Source organism: Ambystoma mexicanum, chromosome 9 (genome assembly GCF_040938575.1).
Source record: "Ambystoma mexicanum isolate Mex_15411 chromosome 9, UKY_AmexF1_1, whole genome shotgun sequence".
Taxonomy (NCBI): Eukaryota; Metazoa; Chordata; class Amphibia; order Caudata; family Ambystomatidae; genus Ambystoma; species Ambystoma mexicanum.
In genome coordinates, this window is record NC_090931.1 from 275170666 (window position 1) to 275197442 (window position 26777).

The 26777-nt window shown below is 45.7% G+C and overlaps 1 protein-coding gene across 7 annotated transcripts in view; it reads left to right on the top strand.

Annotated features, from left to right (window-relative positions):
• NF1 (neurofibromin 1) overlaps positions 1-26777 on the top strand; it is a 3279657-nt gene that overhangs the window by 1933549 nt on the left and 1319331 nt on the right. For all 7 annotated transcript variants that reach the window (XM_069614617.1, XM_069614618.1, XM_069614621.1 and 4 more), the window contains 2 exons: positions 23880-24026; positions 24419-24565. In XM_069614617.1, coding sequence (XP_069470718.1) covers positions 23880-24026; positions 24419-24565 — 294 coding nt within the window. The remainder of the gene's footprint in view (positions 1-23879; positions 24027-24418; positions 24566-26777) is intronic.

Consider the following 26777-nt stretch of genomic DNA (forward strand, 5'->3'; position numbering starts at 1 on the left):
ACTTCAGAGGACTGCTGTCCGTCGTTTACTGCACGAACGGTAAGTTTCGAGTCATTCAAATGTCTTTAAAGTCTTTAGTAATGATGTCTCTTGTTTTGCAGGGTTCCGGCGATGGCGGATGACGGGCTGAAGTGAGTTGAAGATGGAGCCCGTGTGATGAATAGAAGCGCCTGGAAGCACGTAAGTAAGCGCTTGTTGCCTGCTTCACTATGCGCTCTAACTGTCTTTTTATTTTGCAGGCACGAGTTCGGAGCGGCTGCAGGGTGCCGGAATACCCACTGGATTAGATGTGGAAAGGAGTAATGGCACGTGAGTATTAAAGTTCCCCAATGTCTTTAAACGCACCTTGTTTTGTCTTTCAGATGCGGGATGCAGCGCCGGAGGCCTCCGGAGCGTGCGAAGCGTTGGTAAGGACAGATGCCGGAATGCTAACCTGTTCTTTCTTGTCTTTATAGGTGTTGCTGAAGACTGGATTCAGGATGGTAAGCTTTTGCCTTTCAGATGCCGGAATGCTAACCTGTTCTTTCTTGTCTTTATAGGTGTTGCTGAAGACTGGATTCAGGATGGTAAGCCTTTTTCCTTAGGCCCAGGACCGGATGCAGAAGACACGATGAGCGTTCTGCTGCAGAGGTTGCAGAATAACGCAAAGCAAGATTCATCCACCGGGTGTGGTTTAAATAGCCTCCTGTAGTGCTTAGGTGTCTCCTTCCACAGCCACGCCTAAGTAAGAAAAGAGTTCCTGGTAAGAAAAGAGTTCCTGCCTTCCAGAAGAGTTCGTGTTCTGAATCTAGGGAGTGGCTCCAGCCCCACCCAACAGGAAAAGTAGTTCCAAACAGAAGAGGATCAGAGGCTCAACTGGCAGGCAAGTAAGCAGCATGGTCTGCTGAAGGTAAGTCCACCCAAGCATTATGAGCCCGGCGCTTCCAGCGCTGGGACTGGGCATATTTATGAGCCTGGTGCCACTGGCGCCAGGACTGGGTCCAAAAGGTCCCAATTGGGACTGGTTGGCACTCGGAACCTGGGTTATGGATCTGCTTCCAAGGGAGTTGGGAAAACCCTGACCTTTTGGAAGCAGAGATCATGACAGTACCCCCCCTCAAGGCCCCTCCCAAACCGGGCTTCTCCGGGGGTTTTGGCTTGTCAGGAAATGTTCGGTGAAATCTTTTGATTAGGCGAGGAGCGTGGACATATTCAGCAGGTTCCCAGGATCTCTCTTGGGGGCCGTAGCCTTTCCAGTCAATTAGGTAGAATAGTTTAGATTTGGAGATCTTGGAGTCCAGAATGCTTTTGACTTCAAACTCGAGTTTTCCATCCACTAGGATAGGTTTTGGAGATTTGGTTAGTCGGGTTTGAGGTTGCACGGGTTTTAATAGAGAGACGTGGAAGACCGGATGTATCTTCATGTGCGGGGGCAAGTCCAACTTGACCGCTACTGGGTTTACTATGGTAGTGATGGAATAGGGACCAAGGTATCTTGGGTTGAATGTGCGTGGCCCTTTTAGAGATAGATATTTGGTGGATAACCAGACTTGATCCCCTACTTGATAGTGAGGGGCTTCCTTCCGATGTTGATCTGCTCCTTTCTTGTATTGTTCTTTAGCCCTTTGAAGGTGAGAAACAGCTTCCTTAAAGGCTTGGGTGATTTTAGAATGCAGGTAGTCTACTGCTGGTGTTTCAAGATCTTGGAGGGGATCCAACTCCGAGGTTCGAGGGTGACTGCCGTACAAAAGAAAAAACGGGGTTTTCCCAGTTCCCGAATGGACAGAGTTATTGTAGGCATACTCGGCTATCCAAAGGATATCTTTCCAAGTTTTTTCAGTTTGTTGCAGCATGCAGCGTAAATACTGTTCCAGAGTTTGATTGGTCCTCTCGGTTTGTCCGTCGGTCTGAGGGTGGTGACTGGTCGATAGTCTCACATCAATTTGAGCCGACCGACAGCAACTTCGCCAAAAATGAGAAATAAATTGACTACCTCGATCTGAAATTAGAACCGAAGGAAAACCGTGCAGTCGGACGATGTTTTCGAGAAATTCTCGGGCCAGAGTTGCTGCTGTTGGCAAGCCTTTGAGCGGAATGAAATGCGCCATCTTGGAGAATAAGTCCACGATTACTAGAATTGTATTGTATCCGGAGCATGGAGGTAGATCGGTGATGAAGTCCATAGAAAGCGTATGCCAAGGGCGAGGTGGGATGTCAATAGGGCGTAAGAGGCCTGCTGGTCTTTCCTTTTGACTCTTGTTTTGGGCGCATACTCCACAGGACATTATAAAGTCTCTGATATCTTTTTTCCAAGACGGCCACCAGAAGTAGCGCTTGATCTTTTCTGAGGTCTTGGCTATACCGGGATGACCTTCCATTAAAGAGTCGTGATAACAAGAGATTACTTTTTTCTGTAAATCTGTGCTGGGTAGGTATAATCGTTCTTGGAAATACAATAAGTTGTCCTTTACTGCAAAGTCCTTTCCCTGCAGATGCCAATTCTGTATGTCTGCTGGAGTTACAAGTTGCCTGGCTTTATCCTTAACTTCCTCTATGGATTCTGTGGCGATTACACCCAGAATTCTTTGTTCGGGAATGATTGGTACAGGTTTAGGGTTGACCAAGTGTTCTTCCACTCCCATCCGAGAAAGGGCATCGGCTTTACCGTTCTTTGTACCAGGTCGATAGGTAATTATGAAGTCAAACTCAGCAAAGAATAATGCCCAACGGAGTTGTCTAGAGGATTGGGCTTTTGCGGTCTTCAAATATTGCAGGTTTCGGTGATCCGTAATCACAGTAACGGTGTGTCGGGCCCCCAGCAGATAATGCCGCCAAGCCTTAAAGGCAGACTTGATAGCCAGAAGTTCCTTGTCAGTAATCGTGTAATTGATTTCAGGAGGCGAGAATTTGCGGGACCAAAATGCCACGGGATGCAACTGATTGGTTACCGGGTCCTTTTGTGATAGAACTGCCCCCATGGCAAGGCTTGAAGCATCAGTTTCCACGATGTAGGGGAGTTCGGGGCGAGGGTGTTTTAAGATTGGTGCAGAGATAAATTTAGTCTTCAAATCCTGGAAAGCTTGTTCCGCCTCGGTAGACCATTCAAAACGTTTGTTTTTCTTTAACAAGGCAGTGATGGGCTGGACTATTCGAGAGAATTCGGGGATAAACCTGCGGTAAAAGTTAGCGAAGCCTAACATGCTTTGCACACCTTTTACGGAGGATGGTGATGGCCATTTGAGAACTGCATCGACCTTCTTTGAATCCATACGCACTCCGCCAGGTGATAATATGAATCCCAAGAATTCAACTTCAGTCACGTTGAAAACACATTTTTCCAACTTAGCGAAAAGTTTGTGTTGACGCAATCTTTCGAGGACCATTTTCACGTGTTTCCGATGTTCAGATTCCGATGAAGAATAAACGAGGATGTCGTCAATGTAAACAACAACACATACATCTATGAGCTCTCTGAGGACATCGTTCATAAAATATTGAAAGGCGGCCGGGGCATTGCAAAGTCCGAAGGGCATGACCTGATATTCAAATAGCCCATACTTGGTGCGGAAGGCCGTCTTCCATTCATCGCCCTCTTTTACTCGTACCAAGTGGTAAGCTCCTCTAAGATCCAGCTTTGTATATATGCATGCTTTTCTGACTTGGCCCAGGAGTTCAGGGATCAAAGGTAACGGATATCTATTCTTAACGGTGATCTGGTTCAGGGAGCGATAATCGATACAAGTTCTAAGGTCTCCTTCCTTTTTTGGAACGAAGAACAAAGCTGAAGAAGCAGGGGACTTGGAAGGACGAATAAACCCATTTGCCAGGTATTGATCCAGGTATTGTCGAAGGTGAAGGTTCTCAGGCTCGGTGAGGGCATAAATTCTACTACAAGGAGGAGTAGATCCAGGTATCAGGTCTATCTGGCAGTCATAAGACCTATGAGGAGGTAGAGAAGTTAGCCTGATCCTTCCGGAAAACATCTTGGTATTCTAGGTATTCGGGAGGTAACTGGGGAGTCTCTGAAGAAATTGCGGCCAGTGCAACACCAGGTGGAGGGTGACAAGTAGAGACACATTCTGGAAACTGGACCGTTCTTGCTCGCCAATCGATCAGAGGATTGTGTTTCTCTAACCAAGGTATTCCTAGAATAATCTGAAACTGAGGGGCCTTGATCACATCGAACACGATCTTCTCATGGTGTCCGTCTTGACTTACTAGCGTCACCTCTCGAGTGGTATGCGTTACTGGCCCGGAGGCTATCTCCGTACCATCCACCGTAGTAATGACGTCCTTTACAGCCTTGGGACAAAGAGTTAGATTCATCCTCAAAACCATTTCATGATCCACATAATTGCCGATGACACCGCTGTCGACGTAAGCTTCAATTGCATGTAATCGATCCGGATTATCAGGGCTAATGAGGACCATAGGTATCACGAAATGCGAGGTCACGGAACTGGTTTTCACGCTCGGCAAGAGGACCTCTATTCTTGTCGGGCGAGGTCGTTTCCCTGCTCAGAGTTTGTAACTTTGGTAACTGCAGCTCCTACTGCCTTCTTGGCAGGTTTCACCGGACAGTCTCGAAGAAAGTGCCCTGAGTTTCCGCAATATAGGCATAATTGCAACTGTTTCCTCCTTTCCCGCTCCCTTTGTGTTAGAGGACCTTTCAGACCCCCTATTTGCATGGGTTCCCCGGAGTCTACTCCTTTGGAAGGAGTTGGCGGTTTGGAAAATACTCGAGCATCAAACTTGGAACGATCGGCCTTCCTGTTCTGCAGCCTGTGATCTATTTGAACAACCAAGTCTATATAATCCGAACAGTCTTGTGGGGGATTCACTACTTGGGCTAAAACGTCTTTGAGCTCTCCACGTAGACCTCTATAAAACAGCGTAATCCTTTTGTCCTCAGGCCATTGAGTTTCCACTATTAGTCTATTGAAAGATGCAATATAAGCCAAAAGGTCGTGATTACCCTGTCGCAACGAAAGAAGCTCATTGTCCAAGGCCTGCCCCTGTGAATGTCTTGCGAACAGTTTTTCCATACTAAGCTGAAAGGCTTGAAAATCATGGAGAACCGGATCATCTTGATTAACTAGAGGGATCGACCAGTCTGCCGCATTGCCACTAAGGTACGAAAGTACAAAAGCTACTTTTGCTTGATCAGTTGGAAAGGCTGCTGGCCGGCATAAGAAGTGCAACCGGCACTGATTGATAAATACTGCAAACCTCTTTGGGTCACCAGAAAATCGTTCGGGCGGAGCCAGAGGTACATTCCCAGGTAGGTTGATCTGCACTGGATTCATGGAGGATGTTGAAGGAAGATTTGCCCCTGATGCGGGTAACGGGGTCTGTCCGGCTTGTGACTGTAGCACTTGTCTAGCAAGATTGTCTGTTCTCTCCTTGGAAATAATTAGTTCCCTTCTTAGAGCATTCGTTTCCTGACGAGCTGCATGCACTTCTGCCCTTAGTTCCCCAAGTAACCGGGCTAGGGGGTCAGTATCCGAGGTTTCCATAGCGCCTGGGCGAGAGTTTTGCGGTAGGCTTTGCGTTCTGGAACGCTCACCTGATTCTCGCAGAGGCGCCGGTCTTGACTGGGCGACTACCGTATCTTCAAAGGTGATGTGTAGCACCCGGTTGGCTCTTTAGGCTGGACCTCTGTGCACTGTATGCCTGACGTGTAGAGTAAGATGTCTGCAGATAGAAAATATGGGGTTAATGAACTGGGGTTATTGGGGTGTCCCTATCTCTTTCCTCTTCTCCTCTCCTGTAGACCCCCAAAGGTTAACGCTCTCACCTTAGGTAAGTGAATGCCGAGCTCTCCATCTGCCTCGGGGCAGGGTGCTGTAACCAGTTTCTTCACTGGATAGGTAGCGCAGGCCTCTTGACTTCAGAGGACTGCTGTCCGTCGTTTACTGCACGAACGGTAAGTTTCGAGTCATTCAAATGTCTTTAAAGTCTTTAGTAATGATGTCTCTTGTTTTGCAGGGTTCCGGCGATGGCGGATGACGGGCTGAAGTGAGTTGAAGATGGAGCCCGTGTGATGAATAGAAGCGCCTGGAAGCACGTAAGTAAGCGCTTGTTGCCTGCTTCACTATGCGCTCTGTCTTTTTATTTTGCAGGTACGAGTTCGGAGCGGCTGCAGGGTGCCGGAATACCCACTGGATTAGATGTGGAAAGGAGTAATGGCACGGGAGTATTAAAGTTCCCCAATGTCTTTAAACGCACCTTGTTTTGTCTTTCAGATGCGGGATGCAGCGCCGAAGGCCTCCGGAGCGTGCGAAGAGTTGGTAAGCCTTTGCCTTTCAGACAGATGCCGGAATGCTAACCTGTTCTTTCTTGTCTTTATAGGTGTTGCTGAAGACTGGATTCAGGATGGTAAGCTTTTGCCTTTCAGATGCCGGAATGCTAACCTGTTCTTTCTTGTCTTTATAGGTGTTGCTGAAGACTGGATTCAGGATGGTAAGCCTTTTTCCTTAGGCCCAGGACCGGATGCAGAAGACACGATGAGCGTTCTGCTGCAGAGGTTGCAGAATAACGCAAAGCAAGATTCATCCACCGGGTGTGGTTTAAATAGCCTCCTGTAGTGCTTAGGTGTCTCCTTCCACAGCCACGCCTAAGTAAGAAAAGAGTTCCTGGTAAGAAAAGAGTTCCTGCCTTCCAGAAGAGTTCCAGTGTTCTGAATCTAGGGAGTGGCTCCAGCCCCACCCAAAAGGAAAAGTAGTTCCAAACAGAAGAGGATCAGAGGCTCAACTGGCAGGCAAGTAAGCAGCATGGTCTGCTGAAGGTAAGTCCACCCAAGCATTATGAGCCCGGCGCTTCCAGCGCTGGGACTGGGCATATTTATGAGCCTGGTGCCACTGGCACCAGGACTGGGTCCAAAAGGTCCCAATTGGGACTGGTTGGCACTCGGAACCTGGGTTATGGATCTGCTTCCAAGGGAGTTGGGAAAACCCTGACCTTTTGGAAGCAGAGATCATGACAACCATGCACAAAAATCCTGACGCGCAACCAGCACACTTTTGGCCATGCACACAACAGTCCACCCTTGCTCACACCCAGCACAACACTATAGATCCGTGCGTGTGCCCAGCTATCATTATGCACAAACCTAACATACGTAGGTAACAGCACTTCACCCCATCTCCCCCACACCATAAAACATCCATTCACGAAAACAGGTTGCAATCAGCAGAATCCACAAACATACCAGGGAACATACCAGGGCCTCCACCACCCCTACCCACAGCCATTCAGTATTGTGTCACTGCCAACCTAACCAAAGAACAAGTTACTCTCTTACCTGGTAACGTTCTTTCAGTGGGATGGTCCGACGACGTATTCCATATCTATGACAGTAATCACCACAGCTGTGCTGCTTCGGAAAATCTTTCGGCATCTGCGTCATGCGTCTGACGTCGATACGCTGTCCTCGAGGGCCTCCATCGAGCGGATGTTATAAGTAGGACGCACGACACCCGTAGCCTCAGTTGTAGTTTTCTCCCCAGAACGTGTGGCAGCAATCTTCTGCCAGAATGACCACAGAAAGCCTAGCCGAAACGCAAGCTGCAATCGCATAAGAAATTCTGTAGCAGAGTAGGCAGGACGGCCCTCAGCTCCAACAGATTGATATGGAGTCTGGACTCCGGAGACCAATGACCGCTCACTGTCAACTCGTTGGCATGAGCTCCCCATCCCGTGATGGATGCGTCCGTCACGATAGTCGCCTCCGGCCAGGGTAGCCAAAACGGAGCTGCCCTCACCAGATTGCCTTCGACGGCCCACCACAGAAGGTCCTGGGCGACCGAGGGCGGCACCTGCATGGGGTCCGACATCCTGCCAGAGGACTGTGACCACTACATCTTGAGAGCCCATTGCAGAGATCTCATCCGCAACCTGGCCTCTGGCACCACAAGAATGCAGGATGCCATGAGGCCGAGCAACCTCAAGAACTCTAACGCTGGGAGACTCTAGGCCTGTTGAAATCGTGTACCATCTGCTGAATGTGATGAGCCCTCACCTGGGGAGGCGAACACTGCCCCAGAGATGTGTCGAGCACTGCTCCGATGTACTGGAGCTGCTGGGTAGGTGTCAAGTGGTACTTCTGTAAGTTGAGGGAGAAGCCCAGCTTGTGAAGGGAGTGGCAGGTAACTGACAGATGATCCAGGACTTGCTTAGGAGAGCGCGCCCTGATCAATCAATCGTCCAGGTAGGGATAGACGTGAATCCCCCCTTTCCCGAAATACGATGCCACCACCACCATGAGCTTGGTGAAGACCCCCGGGGCGGAGGCCAATCCGAACGGCAGGACCCGAAACTGAAAATGCGAGTCGCCAAGCGTGAACCTCAGGTACCTCCTTGTGCTTGGGATGAATCGGCACATGAAAGTAAGCGTCCTTGAGGTCAAGAGACACCAATCAGTTCTGAAGTTGAAGGGCCTGGAGGACTTGAGAAAGAGTAACCATCTTGAACTTGTCCGTCCTGAGGAGCTTGTTCAAACCACGCAAGTCCATGATGGGTCTCAATCCCCCGTTATTCTTCGGAATCAAAAAATAAGGGGAATACCATCCATTGTTCATCTCTGCTATAGGTACCAGTACTATGGCGCCTTTCTCCAGCAGGGCTTGTATTTCCTGTGCAAGGAGAGGATCCGGACTCTTCAAAGAGAGTTTCCCTGGTGGATTGTCGTGAGGCCTCTGCCGGAAAGGATGACAGTAGCTGTGGGCTATGATCTCCAGAACCCACACATCTGAAGTAATGGCACGCCATTCTACAAGATGCTGCGCCAGCCTTCCCCCCCAACCGGCAAACCATGGGACATGGCCTCATGACTGAGCGGAAGCGGCTGCGGCATTGCCTGAGGGTAAAGAGGCAACTGCCCGAGCTGCCTTGGCACCTCGAGTACCTTGTTTTCCACCTCTGGTACACCTACATTGGCCCCTTTGACTTGCAGCTCCCCCGCCGAAGATGCCCGCAGAACAGAAGGAGCGATGACTGATGGGCAGAAGCGCCACAAGGTAAGGCTGTTCCGAACGGTGTTCTTATTCTTGCAGGAGCTGAGCGCAGAAGAAAGATGCAGGCCTACTGGAGACTGATCAGAACACGGCGAGTGTCACGCTGTAGGTGCAGAAAACACAAAGCATGTTTCACAGCCTGGGTGTGGCTTAAATAGTCTCTGGGTATCCCAGGTACCTCTGGGCTGAACCACACCCAAAAGACTAGACCGCACATGCAGTCCTGGGAACCGAAATATGTTGGGGCATCCATCTTGTCCCCATCAATGCACTACAAGTCCAATCCCCAATGTTATCCTGTATGAGTGAGTGAGTCTGGTGCCACAAGCGCCAAGTCTGACTCCAATTGGGTCTTTGGAGGAATGGAGAGGCCCTTGAGGGCCATGTAGGTGATCGTGGACTGGCTCCAGCCTGACCTCTTGGAGGGCTGGGGACATGAGGGGCAGGAATCATGACAGTTGACTTTGGGTGATGCCTTTGTGATGGATGTGTGCAAGTATGCCCAGGAAAGAAACTTTCATGGCAATTTCCATTTGGAATCAGTGGACGCATTGTGGTGTGCTGTCGATGACCTCCGTTTAGCCGATATGCATGCACTTTGCAGACAAGTGCCCAGTTCCGCTACTGTGCATGTTGTCGTCGGGCACTGAGGCGGGTTGCCATTGGGTTACATGTATTGTTTACATTTGCTCCATCGACTGAAGATGCTGATGAATGCAGTGAAGAGGCTTTTTTCCACTGCCCAGGTGGTTTTGTCCACCATACCACCAACAGCAGTATGGACCACTCCATATTGGCTGTTGTACCCAGCTAGAAGTAGGAAGGTGACTGATTAACAGAAGCATGTCTGATTTGTTTGTCCGCTCGTGACATGTTGTTTTGTAACAATGACATCAGTAGTTCTGAAAATGCGGAGATATTGCAATGAAATGGCATTTCGTTGTCGTCCATTGGTAATTCTGTTTTGTTCGCTCATCTCCAAGATGCACTCAAAAGGTTCCTGTCAGATTCTGAGGACGAAAAGAAAACTCAAAACTGTATGAAACCAAAAACGTGCTCTGTGTGGAAGTAGATAATAACAAAAAAAAAAAACAGAACAACTCTTATCAGAGCCACTCCTACAAACGAAAGCCCTTACCCTGGTTGACATTTCTTCCCCCACGCATGCACGCAACACGAAAGCCTCATCCGGGGATTTTCAGGCCGGTGGCCATGGAAATGGGACTGTGTAGGCTGAGGGATTGTGCAACAACGTTTCTGGGTGTTGTGTGACACCTGGGATTGTTGTACAGACATGCTAATGTTACATGGAGAGCGCACGTGCCACAATCTGGGTTTCTCATGGAAATGCGACTGTGCAAAGTGTCAATGAGGTGATCAAAGTGGGCATCACAGGAAAGGGCGGACATATTTTGTTTCATTACTCTCTAGATAGGCTGGCAGAGATGGCGAGACACACAGTTTACATAGTTGGTGATCCCTGTGTGGTAGATTTGCTCCAGTATGCCGTGGAAAGAGACTTTAATGGCAATTTCAATTTGGAGGAAGTGGACGCTTTGTGGTGCGGTGTCGCTGTCCGTACTTTGGACCATTTTCTTGCAGAATGTTGACTAGCGGCCTCTTTTGCTACTGTGCACGTTGTGATCCTGCACTATGGAGCACTGCTTTTGGGTTCCATAGCTTGTTCAGGTGTGTACCATCAACTCAAAAAGATGATGAAAGTAATGAAGCGCATTTTTCCCACTGTGAAAGTGCTTTTCTCATGTATACCACCAAGTCCAGCATACAACTATTCCAATGAAAGTTGTCGGCAGCCAGTGGTCGGAAGGCGTCTTATCAATAGAAGCATGTGTAACTACTTGCATGCTGCTGGGATGTACTCCTGTGTTAATGACAACATTGGTTATCGATATGTGCACCTTCTCAATGGAAATGGCATTTTGTTTTCCAATCTACAGGCTTCACTGAAGACGCTATTGTAAGAATGTTAGGTGAAGTACAATAAACAAAAACACTTACAAAATCCCAAAAATAAAATGTTTCTATGGAAGCACCTTTAAAAAAAAAAAAATACAAAAAGGCTCTTTTGAGAGCCACCACTACAAATGACATCACCTACCCTGGTTAACATTTATTCCATGACTACTGCACACGCACACTTGAAAAAGTCAGCGGTCATTGCGACAGTTGTAGGGTTGCACATAAGCCCCTTTTGCACATGGCCGCAATACATTTGGGCCTGTGGAGGCCATGGGATTGGTCAATAAGGTTTCTCGGAGTGGAGTGCACGCACAGACTGTGGTACACAGTATATTTTTGGAGCAGAATGCAGAGGGTGCACTTATGGCTGTTACACGAGCCACAGCGTATGCTTTGTGGGTGAGCTCTGCATACATTACTTCACAGTGAATGGAAAACAGAGTCCAGAGGGAGCTGATTGTGGATTGTATCATGTGGATTTGTACACGTATGAAGTACCTACAATGAAGTGATTGATTTTGGTTTGTCTGTGTGAGACTTTGGTGACGCGCGATCACAACGATATTATTGTTCATGGTGGAGGGAACATTTTACAGCATATAACATGATTTTCAGTGCTGTTTGTGCTAAAGGATGCACTTGGCCAGGGCATGCGTCTATTTCTGATCTCCTGCTTAATTTTTTTATCCCAGTACGCAGACACCCATGTCCGCTCATTATTTTTCATTTGGTCTGGAAATGGAGAAAACGCGGCACATTGTAAAGTGTATTTATGGCTTTTTACGACTTGTGCCAATGTCGTACTTTACAAATGGTAATCTTAAGGTTCACAGCACAAAGAGTTTTCCCCACAAATAGCATTCCTCTTAACATTACTGCATTTCTGTTTTCTGCACGGCCTACACAAATTGCCTTGCTGCCCTTTTTGGAAGTATAAGAATAATGTTTGTGGTAGGTGTTAAGCACTTGCGCTCTTGAAAGCGCACTACGCCACGTAAAACCATCTCTTTTCAACAGCCACCCATTTCTTCCTGTTTCGACTGCAGTGTTTTCCACAGTATCACAGTTCCTTCTATTTAGCACACAATCTGTGGAGGGTATACGATGCGCAGCGCCCTGCCTTCCTTCATTGGCACTTACATTGTTGCACTCTGAAAGGAGTTTTCTTTACTTACCTTTTCTCTTTTTCCAGTTCATTAGTATTTCTTTTGGTCTTGTAACACACGCCACTGATGGGCCAGTAAGGAAGGGCCACCACCTACAGAGATATTGTAATGGACATGCACAGAGAGGGTAATTTTGGGTGGCCCTCACTTAAATAGCCACCACTCATTGTCATGCTTCCGGACGGACTCTTCCCAAGTGCTTTAAGGTAGCTTCCCTCTGTAGAGTACCGGGTTGCAGTACATGCGCACTACAATGCCCTTTGGCAGGCAAGGATCATTAGCGCAGCATATGGTGTACAAGGGTCTTTTAACGCTCCGGTGCCATACAGGAGTGCCCCTGTTGTCGGCCGGAGTCTATGTGGAGAATGCTGTACATGAAATTACACTACTGCATTTTTGGCAGGGTAATACCCTGCCAATTGGTGCCTTATGCTTGCATTGCTGTTCTCATCACATGTGGTACGGAAAGTTCATGGTACGCCATTAGCCGTAGGACTAGCGTGCACAGAGATGAATGAATTGTGAAATGTAACAATGCTTACAGCAAGGAGAAACGCAGCTTCAGTACGTGCAGGAGGAAGATGGTTATTAAGCGCGACCCATGCAGCTATAGTACATCACATATCTGGTCCACTTGTTTTTGTTAACTGACATATCTAGGGCAGGTGGTTTTCTTCACTAACAGTCAGAATATTAAAATTAAAAAGATTCTGTATATCTAGACGTTAACCTTGTCATATGTTCTTAAAGTACTTTACTTAGGGTTTGGTCTCAGCTCATGGTGCACATACATGGGGCAATAGGCAGGCCTCAAACACACAATTCATTTGTATAAATGAAGATAAACTTTCATTGCTATTGACATTTTCTGATGATGCGGTTTCTTTCTTCCTTACTGTACTTTCCCTGTATGTGCCTCCGATTTGTATGCATTGTGGGTCTTCATATTTAATATTTGTTCTAGCAGAAATGTATAGTAAGTCCTGATTTGTTAGCTAGTTATTACATGTTTAACATTACACAATCACACCTGACATCTGTTTACCAACATTATAAACACAACCCCTTGTAGGGACTTTTCATCTAAATTAATTTCATATGTGATATCAGTGATGTAATCAATGACATTGGTGATGTCATCTTTGAGGTCATGGGTGTTAGTCCTTGCAGTGCACAGTGGTAGCGCAAGTTATGGTTGCGTACTTTACCATAACTGGTGAATTTCTGGGTTTTTTTGGTTTTACCTGTAACCATAACGTCCCTGTAGGAATGTTTTTCCAATTAATTTCATAGGTTTTTTAGTTATGCAACTTAACCAGAACGTCCCTTTAACAATGTTTTTTGTTAGTGAATATATAGATATATATTACTTTCAACGCACCACATGTGCATTCTGAATGTGATGAAATGTTACCCAGTTGTAGAGGAGCAGCCAAGTACCCTCTACTCCACCTTTCCTGCCTACATTACCTAAGAAGTATAAACCAAAGTATGTGACATATACTACACCAATCAGAAGGCAAGACGAAGAGCAACGACTCTGTGGAGTGCCCATAAGAATGCCTATACCTAAGAGAATATGGGAAATAAAGTATCCATTGAGAAAACCATACCTGCATCCAAGACAATGTGATGGTCATTTCAATGCGATTCCTGATGAAACAAACTGAATGACCAGGATCAATGGTGACGACATACAAAACGGAATCGATTCCATAAGAAGATAATCAGACCTAAGAGGCAGACGATTTATGAAGAATGAAGAAGTACTAAGGATAAGTGACATTTTGGGATCAAGATGCAGAAACTTATGCCACAAACGTGAGGAAGATATTTAGTTAGTTTAAACATGTACAGATGCAATGAAACGCAAGCAGCAAAGCAATCATGAAGCTAGCCAAATGCTTATAGTAAATAGATTGCGGCAAGCAACATATACATAAATACCTCATAGATACATACGGATTGAATAAAGAATGAAGGTTCCACTACGTATATAGCCGTTTTGAACAACGAGGAAGGCCTCAAATTCAGTGTCGCATTTACAAAAGCAATTGAATTAAACAGAATATATTTCAGCTAAGGAGTTGGATGAGCCAAAGAGCCAAGGTCTTATCAGAACTAAAATTGGCTGACATTAGTTACATTTAACATGAAAGAACAGAAGCTTCTGTTCAAGAAGGTGAAGTATAAACAAAGACATCAGAGGACTATTGGAAAATACAGTTAAATACACGAAAAAGGCTCAATTCATGGTGTCCAGTCACTTTAGGGAAGAAAGTTGGATGCATGAGGAGATCACACCTACGCACGGAAGCCGGACAGTACCCATACTCCTTAAAAAATCCCAGAGAACAGTACAAACTCAAGGCCAACTTCAGACACTAATTGACACTGAACCGTTGAGGTGATGGAGTATCCTTTCTAATTGGTGGGAAGTTGGTATCGAGACAAACTTACCCGCACCTGGTTGTTCAGTCTGCATGCTGCTCACGTAGGTGGAAAGTTATTGACGGGGGTTAGTAGCCAGCCAATTGCAGAAGACCACGTAGTTGGGGGTCCTATAGTTATTTAACCAATGGGACGTTGTACATTTAGTGACGTTCATAGTGGCCATTTTGAAGGGAGAGCTTAGTTGTCCCACCTGTTGTTGACTATCCAATTATTTCTCTCCGTTACTCCATACAGATATTACACCTATGCTTGGTAGTTCACTTAGAGCCAATCCCGCTTCCCGATTGGTTTTAGAAGCTTGGCCCATAGGATAACGTCAGTAGCGACACATTTGGTCTATGAAAAATGTTTTTCTTAAATGAGTTGAGTATCGAGCGATTGCTGATGTTCGTTGCACTCCCTGTTTTACTTACTTGCATTAAAACAGATGAACCCTTTTGCCAAGCTATTTGTGTCATCTGAGTTATTGATGTTTGATTAAAATCTGCATCCCCATCCATCTCAACGGTATTGCTACTCATCTTAAAGAGCTGGAAGTCCCCAGTTCACTGTGCCTTAAGCGGACAGCATTATGGTAATATTATCATATTTACTAATATGTATGTACACTGTAACAAAATTGTATGTTCTTTATTATACATGTATATCGTATGATAAACCAATTCTAATACCTATTTACATTGTTACTGTTAGAGTAGATTTCCCTTTTTCAGTGACATTCTCTCCTCCTGTGGGTGCCCCAGCACCTTTTGCTGGATTGCCCTGAGTCAATAGGAACCTTTTTCCACACTCGCTCATTATTTTACTGTGTACTTGGGGGGGAAACCTTTTGACCTCTTTTGGGTACTTTTTATTGAGTTATGCTTTCCTCCATCTTTTATGGCTTCTACATCTTATTATCACAGCACTTTCTTTGCAGTTTTGCTGGAAGCTCCTTGAGCTTTCCTTTCTATTGTACCTTGGTTAACTCCTGTTACCTGGGCAGGGGGCGACCCTTGTGTTGCTCCTGTATTTTATTTTGGGAGATCAGCACAACCCCACCTTATGTGGAGTGCTGAGGGGAAACATTGTCTCCCTTTTCTGACTGTTCCAGTAGCTTTTAGTTACTGTTACAAGCTCATCTGACAGGCTTGCGGCAGTATACCTCTTGCACAACATTTTGTGGACTTTTACTGCAGGCTGTCTTCACAGCTGCGGTAGGGGACACAGGGGTCACCATTTGCCTAACATGGTGGCTGTACTTTTTTAAGCCCTGTTCATGGTGACTTGTTCTCACTTGAGTCTTCGTCTACTTGCCTGGGTGTGGGAGGTCTTGATCGGTCTTTGCTATTTGGCAGGCTTCCCTTGGAAAACCCACCAAGGGTCTCTGAAGGCCTGAAAGGACAGGAAGTGGGGGGAGGTAGCCAAAACTCCCTGGTCTTTGTCTTGCAGTGTGTAGGCCACTAGCCAGTTTGAACTGGGAGGCTGGCTATCCCTCTGGGACTGTGTTTTGCTTTTGCTTGGGCACGTGAGGAGAACCCTTATACTTCAGTTTTCCTCGGCCCCTGGCAAAACAAGTTATTGGTCTCAGACAGGCAAAACATCCCACAGAGACCAATCTTTATAATAAAAAATGAAAATGGCTTGTTAAAGTACCTTTATTCAAAATATATATATATATATATATATATCTGCATGCAAAAACAAATCTATACTCAGATGTATAAAAACATATAGAAACATAGCATCACCGTTGGCAAGGAAGCAGAAGACACCTTCATCTTGGCCACTATGACACTGCTTAGTCCCAGAGCAGGTAGACGAAGAGATCACTCGTACTAATGGGGTCTGAGGCGGAGCCTCCTCCCTCTCAGTGAGACTGCATCACCCGGGGGTCCAAGTTTTAACTGCCTTCCACAGAATACCCTCTTCTCTTTATGGGGGAATGTCTCTGCCCGTCTCAGATGTGACTACCCTCGGCCAAAGAGCATATCACAAGTGGAAGGGGCAGAGGGTGGAAATAAACAGTCAGGAGTGAAAAAAACTGCACCCCTCTCCTTACATTCATTCCCAGAACCCCTAATCATGCACCTACAAAACGCCGACTCCCTCCCCATATTCATCCTTCAGTGGACAATACAATACCTATTCTCCACAGTTTGTACACTCAGCAACAATATTTATGTAGTTATGTGACCTTGCTCTGCTTTCGCTACTGAAATACTTGTTCATTTTACCAGGCCCGCGGGGACACAGGATTTTATTGCGGTGATGGGAGATGAGTGTCCAAAGTGGCTGAGCATTGACTCCATGTTGTTTTCTGCTCGTATTTTACTTAAGCATTACAGACAGCCAGCCCACAGATTTGCAGGGGAGGCTTGTATGGTACCAGTTTTATTGCATACAAGGCAAGAGTCCTGGAGCAGAACCTCTGAGTCGACCACTGGACTAACGATCCATAGGGCAATTTGTAGAAGAACGTCCCAGCTACCATCGGAGCTGTTGAGTTACTGCTGAAGAACCAACACCAAATTCCGAGCGACAGGGAAGATCTCTTGAAGTCTACTTCCTTCCCTGGACTGGTGGGCCTAACGAGTCCCAAGACCACCTACATTTGGTGCCATCCCACGAAGAGCTGTGACCCTCGCGGGCTGCAAACTCCCAATACCCTGTGCCATTTTTCAGTGCACCGTCTTGTAAAGTGTGGTTTCGGCTGAAACCTAGTGGGCATCCTCCTGGGCCTCTAGTGATTCTTTTCTGCTCGAAGTCTACCATACAACAATGGTCGCTGACCCGAAGCCTGTGAAGGGCTTCAACGCACCAGTGCTGTGAAGATTAAATGCTGGGCGCCCCACTGCTTGAGTGCATCCGTCTGTTCCCTCCAGAGTGCCTTCTTCAGCCGCCAAGAAACCTGAACCGGGGACAACTGTCGCCTCACCTTGGAGACCATCCTGCTGCACCAACTTCTTAATTGAAAAGGTACTTTCCAGAGCCTAGATACTTACCCTGGTCTCGCTGCTTTCTTGTGTTCTTGGAGGTCTGCAGTTAAACTGTTACTTCCATCAACCCTCCAGGGCTTCCGAGTCCCATTGGGGTGAGCAACATATTCAGCTCTAAATTGCCATACTAACTTAGTTACCCTCAAACCTGAAGAAAACCTTCATTGACTACTCAGTCTGCCGCTTATCTGCCTCTTTCCTCCTCAGCCCTTGGTCACTGGACCCCCTATGCCCCCCCTTCACTCTGTGAAACTCGCCTAGTATAGGGTTGGACTTTTAAAGCAGGGGTTAATTGAAGTTGCAAGAGTTGATCTAAAGTTTGCTTATTTGTTTCAGTAGTTTCTCTCACTTTTGTGTTGCTTTACATTGATTTAATGTGTGCTACCCCTTAATCCGACTGTGATATCACTGTGTGAATAGTACTTACATGACTTATTTCTAAAGCCTTAGAGTATATAAAATAAATAACTATTTTATATAACTGCAAGCGTCAGTGTTTCCTTGAACTGATTGTATACTGTAAGTGCTGGGTGCCTCATGTGAGAAACCAAAGGGTGTTTCACTTGCTAGTCCCCGGGGATCTCTCTCTCAAGTGACCAGTGCATAGCCATCGCCTTTATATCTAGAGCCTGTGGGTGGACCAATGCTGGAGGATCACCTGGGTGTGGGTGGGGTCTTCGGGGAGTGGGGGTGAGGCGCAGTATTCCCCCACTTTCCTGTACCCATACCTCATCCTATTTTATAGGTTTCTCCATCGTCCCAAACCACCCCTCTCCCCCCCAACTTTCTACACAAACACTAGGCCGAGGAAGAGGGCGATTTAGGGTAAAAAATCTAACACTTGCATATCTAATTGGACATGTACTGCTAATCAGGTCAGGCACTTGATTTTAATCACCTACATCTGATACCCATTAGCTCTCCCCACATGGATAAAAGGCTGAACATAGAGACACACTCTGAGCAAGGTGGAACACGAGAAGGAGCAGATCTTTCGGGTAGAAGGCAAACAAACTGGAGCAGGACGACCGATCGAGGGACTAGAGCAAAGGGTAGAGAAATCCTGAAGTTCCCTGCATGAGGTCGTTGCCTCTAGGAATACGTGAAGGAGCCGCCAAATCACATACAAGAACAAGCCTGAATTGTGTTTCAAGGACGCCAGCTACCCTCCCGGGTTAATGACAGAGTTGGGGAGGCGAGGCCAAGCCTGTGCTATTAACCTTGACTCTTGAATCAAAGCTGTAGAAACAAGAAGGGAATGCACACAACAGGTGAGTCAGTGAAGACATGAAAGGCTGGTTTGTGTCAAGGAAAGATTGAAGCTGCAACAGTTTATCTAACAACTGATGGTGCACACATGCTGATGAAACGCAAAAGAAAGTAAACCAGTGCTGAACTTTTAAGTTGCCGATAACTGTGAAGCCACTGATACAGAGTAGCGGAGTGGTCCGGCGAAAGGAAGTAGCCCACTCGAAAGTCTCCGCAAAATGTTTTGATGTCTTGTTGTAAAGCGGTAACGTGAATGAACTCTGAAATGCGCAATGGTTAAGATTAACCCTGGCGAAAGGGGAAGTGAAAAGGTGAATGCTTTAGGAGTAAGATTTCTTTGAACTTTTGTACTTATGGTATGGAACTACCAAGACCAAGAGACACTGGCGCACATAACATAAAGGGAGACCTGGAGTGAAAGTCGAAGTGGTCGTGCGGAGATGTGTAGTAAAACCCTTGTTTTTTTGAAAGTCTTCGACATCAGTGAAAGGTTCGAGACTGACTGAGGGAGACCTGGAATGTGAAATAAATTGGGTGAAGGGAACCCCTAACAAATATGAATAAAGCTTGGGGAAGGGAACCCCTGCAAGTGCTGTGATTGCGATGTCTGAGCCCGGCTGAGGGAGATCTATGTTGGATGAAGTACTTTTTGTTTGAAAGCTCCTAGCCTGACTGAGGGAGACCTATGTGAACTTTTGTTGAACTGTGAAAGAGCTTGTAGAAAGCCTGAATAAGTGACTTTAACATGGAAGGCCAGACAGGCCTCGACCCACGTTTTGAACTGCCTTTTTTTTGATAACCTGGGCCAGTGTGTGTCATCCTGTTTACATGGGCCACCTTACTCCATGCTGTCCAGCGTGGGGAGGAGATCTGACTCAGCCACCTTGATCCTTTGTTAGAACACTGATTTTCCTTTGCGTACACATTTCTTTTACACACTTCTTGCATGAGGAATAGGGCAGGCATTCTTTTTTTGTTAGTATAAGCCATTTTGATTTGACATAGACTGATTAGGACAGTGTTTTCCTACTCCCATCATAGCTATACGGCAAAGTAGGAGTTTTTCCAAAAATTGAATAAAGGTTTTGAAACGTGTACCTCTTGTGTCAGTGTTGTACTTGTGATACCATGCCTCCCTTACACAAACTTCAGGCTAAACTGAAGGGGAACAGCCCTTTCACCTAAGGTGGGCTTTTCCAAGTTCTGTCACAGACAACAACTTGTGTTAAACTCTCTAACAGTTACGATATGGCAGACGTCATTGTAACATTTAATTCACTATACATCAATCTATATTACACACTTTAAATATTTACATCATCGCGCTTTAACTCTCCACGTCATCTAGCAACGATGTTATACTTTTAAGCCTACACCCATGAATATTGAACCATTTATTACATGCTGTTCCGCAGCATTCTTCCTTTCACTTTTGCCCTTTAAAGCACTCCATACGCTGTATTTATCTCCCCAAACAAAGTGAACACCTCCAGGAATGGCTTGCTATCATTTGAACTAGAGCTAAAAGCTATACTTTATAAAAAGTGATTGATGCACTTTTCTATTTTCATGTATAGCTACACTTGTAAAATCTAAAGTACAATAAGAACCGTGGAGAAAAAAGATACTGATTTTATTTTCATGCTTACTATTCTTTTTAATTCTTAGTTTTTACACATTCATAGTTGGTTGTACTGTCAGATAGACCTTTCATGTCGGCTTACATATTATTTTGCATTCTGTTTTGTTTGAACTCTATGTAGCAGTGGCTTTCCAATAAACTGGACATCCACATCCTGAAGACCTATATGAGGGACTCTGAGTATTGTCAGACTATGTAGTGTTTTGAATTTTCAGTTTCATCAATATTGCTAGGGTATGCAATTCTGGTATACGCCCAGCATGACAGCAGGTATGATTTCCTTTGTACAGTATCTGGAATGCTCATAGCTACACCATTACCTAGACAATAAAGAGCAATGTTGATTATGTTGTTGATTTTAGAAGCTGCCTTGATGAAGGACTGAGTGTCTGAAATGCATTGGCCAAACTCTCTGCCACTGATAAAATTATGAAAATGCAGGAGCTGCAACAATATGTATTAGCAAAGGATTAAGATTGAATGAATTCTTCCAACAATATACAGACTTTTTTGTAGGGATTGGCAGAAGAACCATAATCTTTTGAGTCTTTTTATTCTTTCATCACTGGAACATTTTACTCAGCTTTTGGCTTTGTCACTACTTATTTCTTCTCTTTCATTCAGAGACTCCCGTCTCCGTACAAAGGTATGTTTTTGGGACTGGTGCTATTAAGGGCACCAGACCTACTCATCTTGGTAGTAGGTCTTAAGTGTAGATGGCCTTATTTTATAAAGCAGCATAAAACTGTTTTCTTTGCTTTTACAGTGGTCTTAAATTGGTTTGTCTGAATCTTGATTACTTTTGAATTGCCTGTTTTCATTTGCTATATTGCACATAGTTTTCCATGGTAAATCCATTCCAACAGTCTTGAAAGTAAAGTGTAGGTGTTCTCTAGTGAGGTCGCCCGTTGTGAATATATAAATGTCTATAGTAGTAATACTTAAGTGTTATAGCCATTGCTTAGTGTGCTCCGGTCTAATAAATAGTTTTTGTATTCATACTGTCTAATGTGATTATTTGAGTGCCTTGTGTCTGTCATAACACCACCCCCATATCTCCTGAATTCTAACACTTACTGATCGGGTAGCTTTTTATACTTACCCATTACATCACTTTCTGCGCCAAGGACTCCATTTATGCAGTGACAAAGTCGGCATGGTGCTATGTCATGTTCCTGTAACGCTCACCTGATTCCCGCAGAGGCGCCGGTCTTGACTGGGTGAATGCCGTATCTTCAAAGGTGATGTGTAACACACGGTTGGCTCTTTGGGCTGGACCTCTGTGCACTGTATGTCTGACTCGAAGAGTAAGATGTCTGCAGATAGAAAATATGGGATTAATGAACTGGGGTTATTGGGTGCTTCTCTCCTCTTCCCTTTCTCTTCTCCTGTAGAACCCCAAAGGTTAACGCCCTCACCTTAGGTAAGTGAACGCCGAGCTCTCCATCTGCCTCGGGGCAGGGTGCCGTAACCAGTTTCTTCACTGGATAAGGGTGCAGGCCTCTTGACCTCAGAGGACTGCTGTCCGTCGTTAACTGCACGAACGGTAAGTTCTGGGCACTTCAAATGTCTTAAAAGTCTTTTGTAATGATATCTCTTGTTTTGCAGGGTTCCGGCGATGGCGGGCTGATGAGAGTTGAGGATCGAACCCGCGTGAGGAATAGAAGCGCCTGGAAGCACGTAAGTAAGCGCTTGTAGCCTGCTTCACGAGGCGCACTAACTGTCCCTTTTATCTTGCAGGTACAAGTTCGGAGCTTTAGAGAAGCTGAAGGGTGCTGGAATACCCACTGGATTCGGCGTGGGAAGGAGTAATGGCACGTGAGTAATAAAGTTGCCCAATGTCTTTAAACGCACCTTCTTTTGTCTTTCAGATGCGGGATGCAGCGCCGAAGGCCTCCGGAGCGTGCGAAGAGCTGGTAAGCTTTTGTCTTTCAGATGCCGGAATGCAGTGCGAAGACCTCCGGAGCATGCGAAGAGTAGGTAAGCCTTTGTCTTTCAGATGCCGGAATGCAGCGCGAGGCGTTGGTGACAGCCGATGGACCAGGTAAGAGATGTGCTGCCACTGAAGACCGTAGTGCTAACCTGTTCTTTCTTTGTCTTTACAGGTGCTGCTGAAGACTGGATTCCAGGATGGTAAGCCTTTGTTCCCTTAGGCCCTGGATCAGAAGCAGAAGACATGATGAGCGTTCTGCTGCAGAGAATGCAGAATAACACAAAGCAAGATTCATCCATCGGGTGTGGTTTAAATAGCCTCCTGTAGTGCTTAGGTGTCTCCTTCCACAGCCACGCCTAGGTAAGAAAAGAGTTCCTGCTTTCCAGAAGAGTTCCAGTGTTCTGAACCTAGGGAGTGGCTCCTGCCCCACCAACAGGAAAAGTAGTCCCAAACAGAAGAGGATCAGGGGTTCAACTGGCAGGTAAGTAAGCAGCATGGTCTGCTGCAGGTAAGTCCACCCAAGCATTATGAGCTCGGCGCTTCCAGCGCTGGGACTGGGCATCTTTATGAGCCTGGTGCCACTGGCGCCAGGACAGGGTCCAAAAGATCCCAATTGGGACTGGCTGGCACTCGGAACCGGGGTTATGGGTCTGCTTCCAAGGGAGTCGGGCAAGTCCTGATCTTTTGGAAGCAGAGATCATGACAGTTCCTTTGTGGCCGCTAAGCTTTCTGGACCAGTATGCACGCAGAGATTTCAAAAGATAAGGAATTTGTTGGAGTAATATTTCAGAGAGAAGACTACTGCAGGTAAAGGACATTAGCTCGTCCTGCACAGGCATGCTGGTATAATTAAATAAAGCCTCTGGCTCACGAGCACATTCAAGCTAATGCAATGCAATGCAAAGAAGTCAGTATCTGAATACTCCAGCCTTGGTGCTAGAGCCTATTACTGCTAGTTCCTGTTGATCTTGCGTATGCCTTTTTTGTACTATTGGATTTTCAGTTTACTTCTCTTGAGGCCTTTGGTATAGTATACATGCATGGAATCAGTCATTTTAAAAGCGTGGCGGACTTCACAATGTGCAACTTTCCAACATTAATTCTCCCAACATTTGATGGAGGCGACTGTCCAGATTTTTCTTATTTCCAGAGCCTATTAGTTGATTTCTTTTTAAACAATATTTTGCTTTTTTTCCAGCTCCACAAAGTACTGTTTGTTTTTTTGCCACCTGATACTTGTGTGATAAAAATCAACCCGAATCTGCTTAAAGCTGTGGGTATCGGCATTAAAGAAGTTAATTTGTACCTTGCCACATTTATTTTAACGGTTGACATCATGACACACTGTCACTGCCAAGAGCATGATACAGGTCCACTGTATCTACCTTTTGCTGTTGCTCTTGGTTTATTGATGAGCGTGGAAATGTTAAACTGGCTTATTTGAAAATATTTTTTTCTTTTAAGGTTTTTCCTTGATATTGCATCAGATTGCCCAGCAAGTGACACTGTAAACCACAGCTTATCCTTCATCAGTGATGGAAATGTTCTTGCTTTACACCGCCTGCTCTGGAACAACCAGGAGAAAATTGGCCAATATCTTTCCAGCAACAGGTTAAACACTTCTCATTATTGTTTTTATATTTCATTATCTTCATGTTTTGTTGTACTGTTTGTTTTGCTAAGTTCAGTTCCTATCCAGGGTTTATCGCTTTTGCATTCATCCTGCTGTTGAAAGGTGATCTGTTGAGTGATTTTTTTTTGGGAGATTAGAGAGTGAAAAAAGAGCTGCTATGTTAATTAGTGTAGCCTTTAAAATGACAATTTCCAATCTCTAGATTTTTGCATTGTAATGAGAGTTGTATTGAGTGTGCACAACAAAACAGCACCCTATCATTAAACAGCTTTGATTACTGTAATGTTAAAATGTATTTGTTTGGGGAAATCTGTTTAGGCAACAGATGAAAAAAATTTGAGAACTTTGTGTAATGTGATTTTTATTTTAGGGACCATAAAGCAGTGGGACGGAGACCTTTTGACAAAATGGCTACTCTGCTTGCCTACCTTGGTCCTCCAGAGCACAAGCCTGTGGCAGACACCCACTGGTCAAGCCTAAACCTCACCAGCTCAAAGTTTGAAGAGTTTATGACCAGGTAATATTAATTTAACTACTCTGAAGACAGTTAATGTGTTCATTGTAAACTCAAGGGGCAGATAATCAGACTGTAAAATGTTGTATTGGTTTTCCCTATTACAGAAGAGCAGGGCGGTTTTGTTCAAAATAGTCGCCCTCAAGGTTACCTCTGGCCTGGGGAAGAGATTCTCTGGAGGTGCATCTCAAACACATTTCCCAAAGACGTACATTGTGTGTCCTCCTGTGATGCATCTTCCCCGGGAGGTGCTGGTTTGTCCTACCTCTGGATCTCATCCTTGAGGGGGGTGGAGGTTTCTGCTCTGGTCTTCCCTGTGTTTTTCTGCGTAATCTGCTACTTTGTGTAGAACAGACTATGAAACTTTATACCTTTGCTGGAACTCTCCTAAAGTGACACTGCAGCACTTGCCTACCCCTGAACATGTTTCCTGTACCCACAGTGGGTTCGGTTCAGTGAGCAAGAACTAGAATGTTAGTGGCACTCACAATTCCAATTAAACCCTGCTTGACATGCAAGCATGTCATACAGGGTTTAATTGTACATGCAAGCATAGCAGGCAGCATGTACAAATGGATCTCTGTGGGAACTGCCCTCTTTATGCTGGTACATAAAGCGGGCGGACCGCATAGGGATCTCCAGCATTTGCGCGATCATTAGAATCCATGCAGGAACAAATGCTGGAGCATTTGAATAGTGGAGAGGAAGAAGGTGGCGGAAACGCAAGTTACGTTCCGCCCCTCCTCTTTTAGAATTAATTTCTAAACTCTGGCCTGGTAGACGTATGTTTAGGAGGCCACACTTGTTATAGTGAACAGGGAGCAACCTCTTGGAGTTAGTCAAGCCAATCAAGGTAGCATAGAGAGAGGGCAAGGCTAAATCTCAGGAGAGCGAAGTAGGGTCAGGGGTCAACAATGAGTCCACACAATGAAACACCAAGGATTACGCTTAGTTATACAAATAGTATATTCATTGTAGGACCAGAGATCACACTATGAACAATGACTAATAGCAGATAATATCACACCACAGTAAATACTATAGCACATATATACAGTCACTGATGGTCGATGCACAATAATCAATTCATGCCCCGCAATACCTGAAAGAGAAGGTAATTAATTAGATCAGCACTGATAGTACCCAGGAATTAAAACCCCTAACTTATAAAAGTCCAACCCTAAATTGTCTCGGACCTTGTGCCCAAAAGTTGACAAAGTTTCAAGAGTTTTGAAAGTTGGAAAAAGTTAGGGATTGTATTCTGAGGAAGTGAAAATGGGTCCATACGTCAGATGAATACTTTTACTGGTAAAACCAACCTTTTTCTAGCTTTTGGAGGGCGTTAGGCAACAAGTATTGCCAAAGCCAAGAGTTTCAAAACTATTTAAAGGTTCTGTAAACTTTTAAAGGGGTAGAAATAGGGGTAAGTATCGTTGTAACTTACCACCCGTCCTCTGACTTTTCCTCTGACTCGGCAGGTTGTTGGAGGGTTGCCTGAGGTATGTTTTCCCACCATCTATTCCAGTTGCAGATGCCTAGGGGATGCGGCTGCAGGCAAGTTTCCGGTCGGGTCCAGGAGCTGGTGCAACCTGTTCCTGTGAATGAATGCAGCAACCATCCATTCGACCAGATGAGGGACAGTCAGCGATGCACAGCGATACCCGGTGTCGCGGTCAGAGGAAGCATCCTATTTCAGGACCTGTCAGTGGTAGGGAGTGGAAATCTTGCAGGGAGGCTACTTGCTGGACAAGCTGAAGATCCCAAGAGTTCCAAGCTGAAACATGGGACGACGCTTCTACTGTGGTAGCTCAAACTGGAGCTGGTCAGCCCACTGGATGGTCCAGGGAAACTTCCGAAGACTCAAACTTGCTGGGTTACCAAAAGACATCGAGATTGGTTGTTCCCACCAGTCCAGTGGGCCGACACAGTTAAAAGGGGCTTCTGAAATCAGTAGCCAGACAGGGCTCCACCAGCACTGCAGCAAGAATTGGTCGCTATGCCTCTTCAGAGATAGTCAATGGGACTTTCACGCTCTTATCAGCTACAGCAAGATACTTAGCTCCTATTCGGGTCTGGAGGAATGGCGGCAGGACCCTTCTTCTTAACATAAATTGAGGTGAGTACTCTGCCCAAACAGTAGAAGATCTACCCCACACACCCACCCCGACAGCGGTACAATCAGCGACCACTGTTGGGACAACTCATGCATACACTC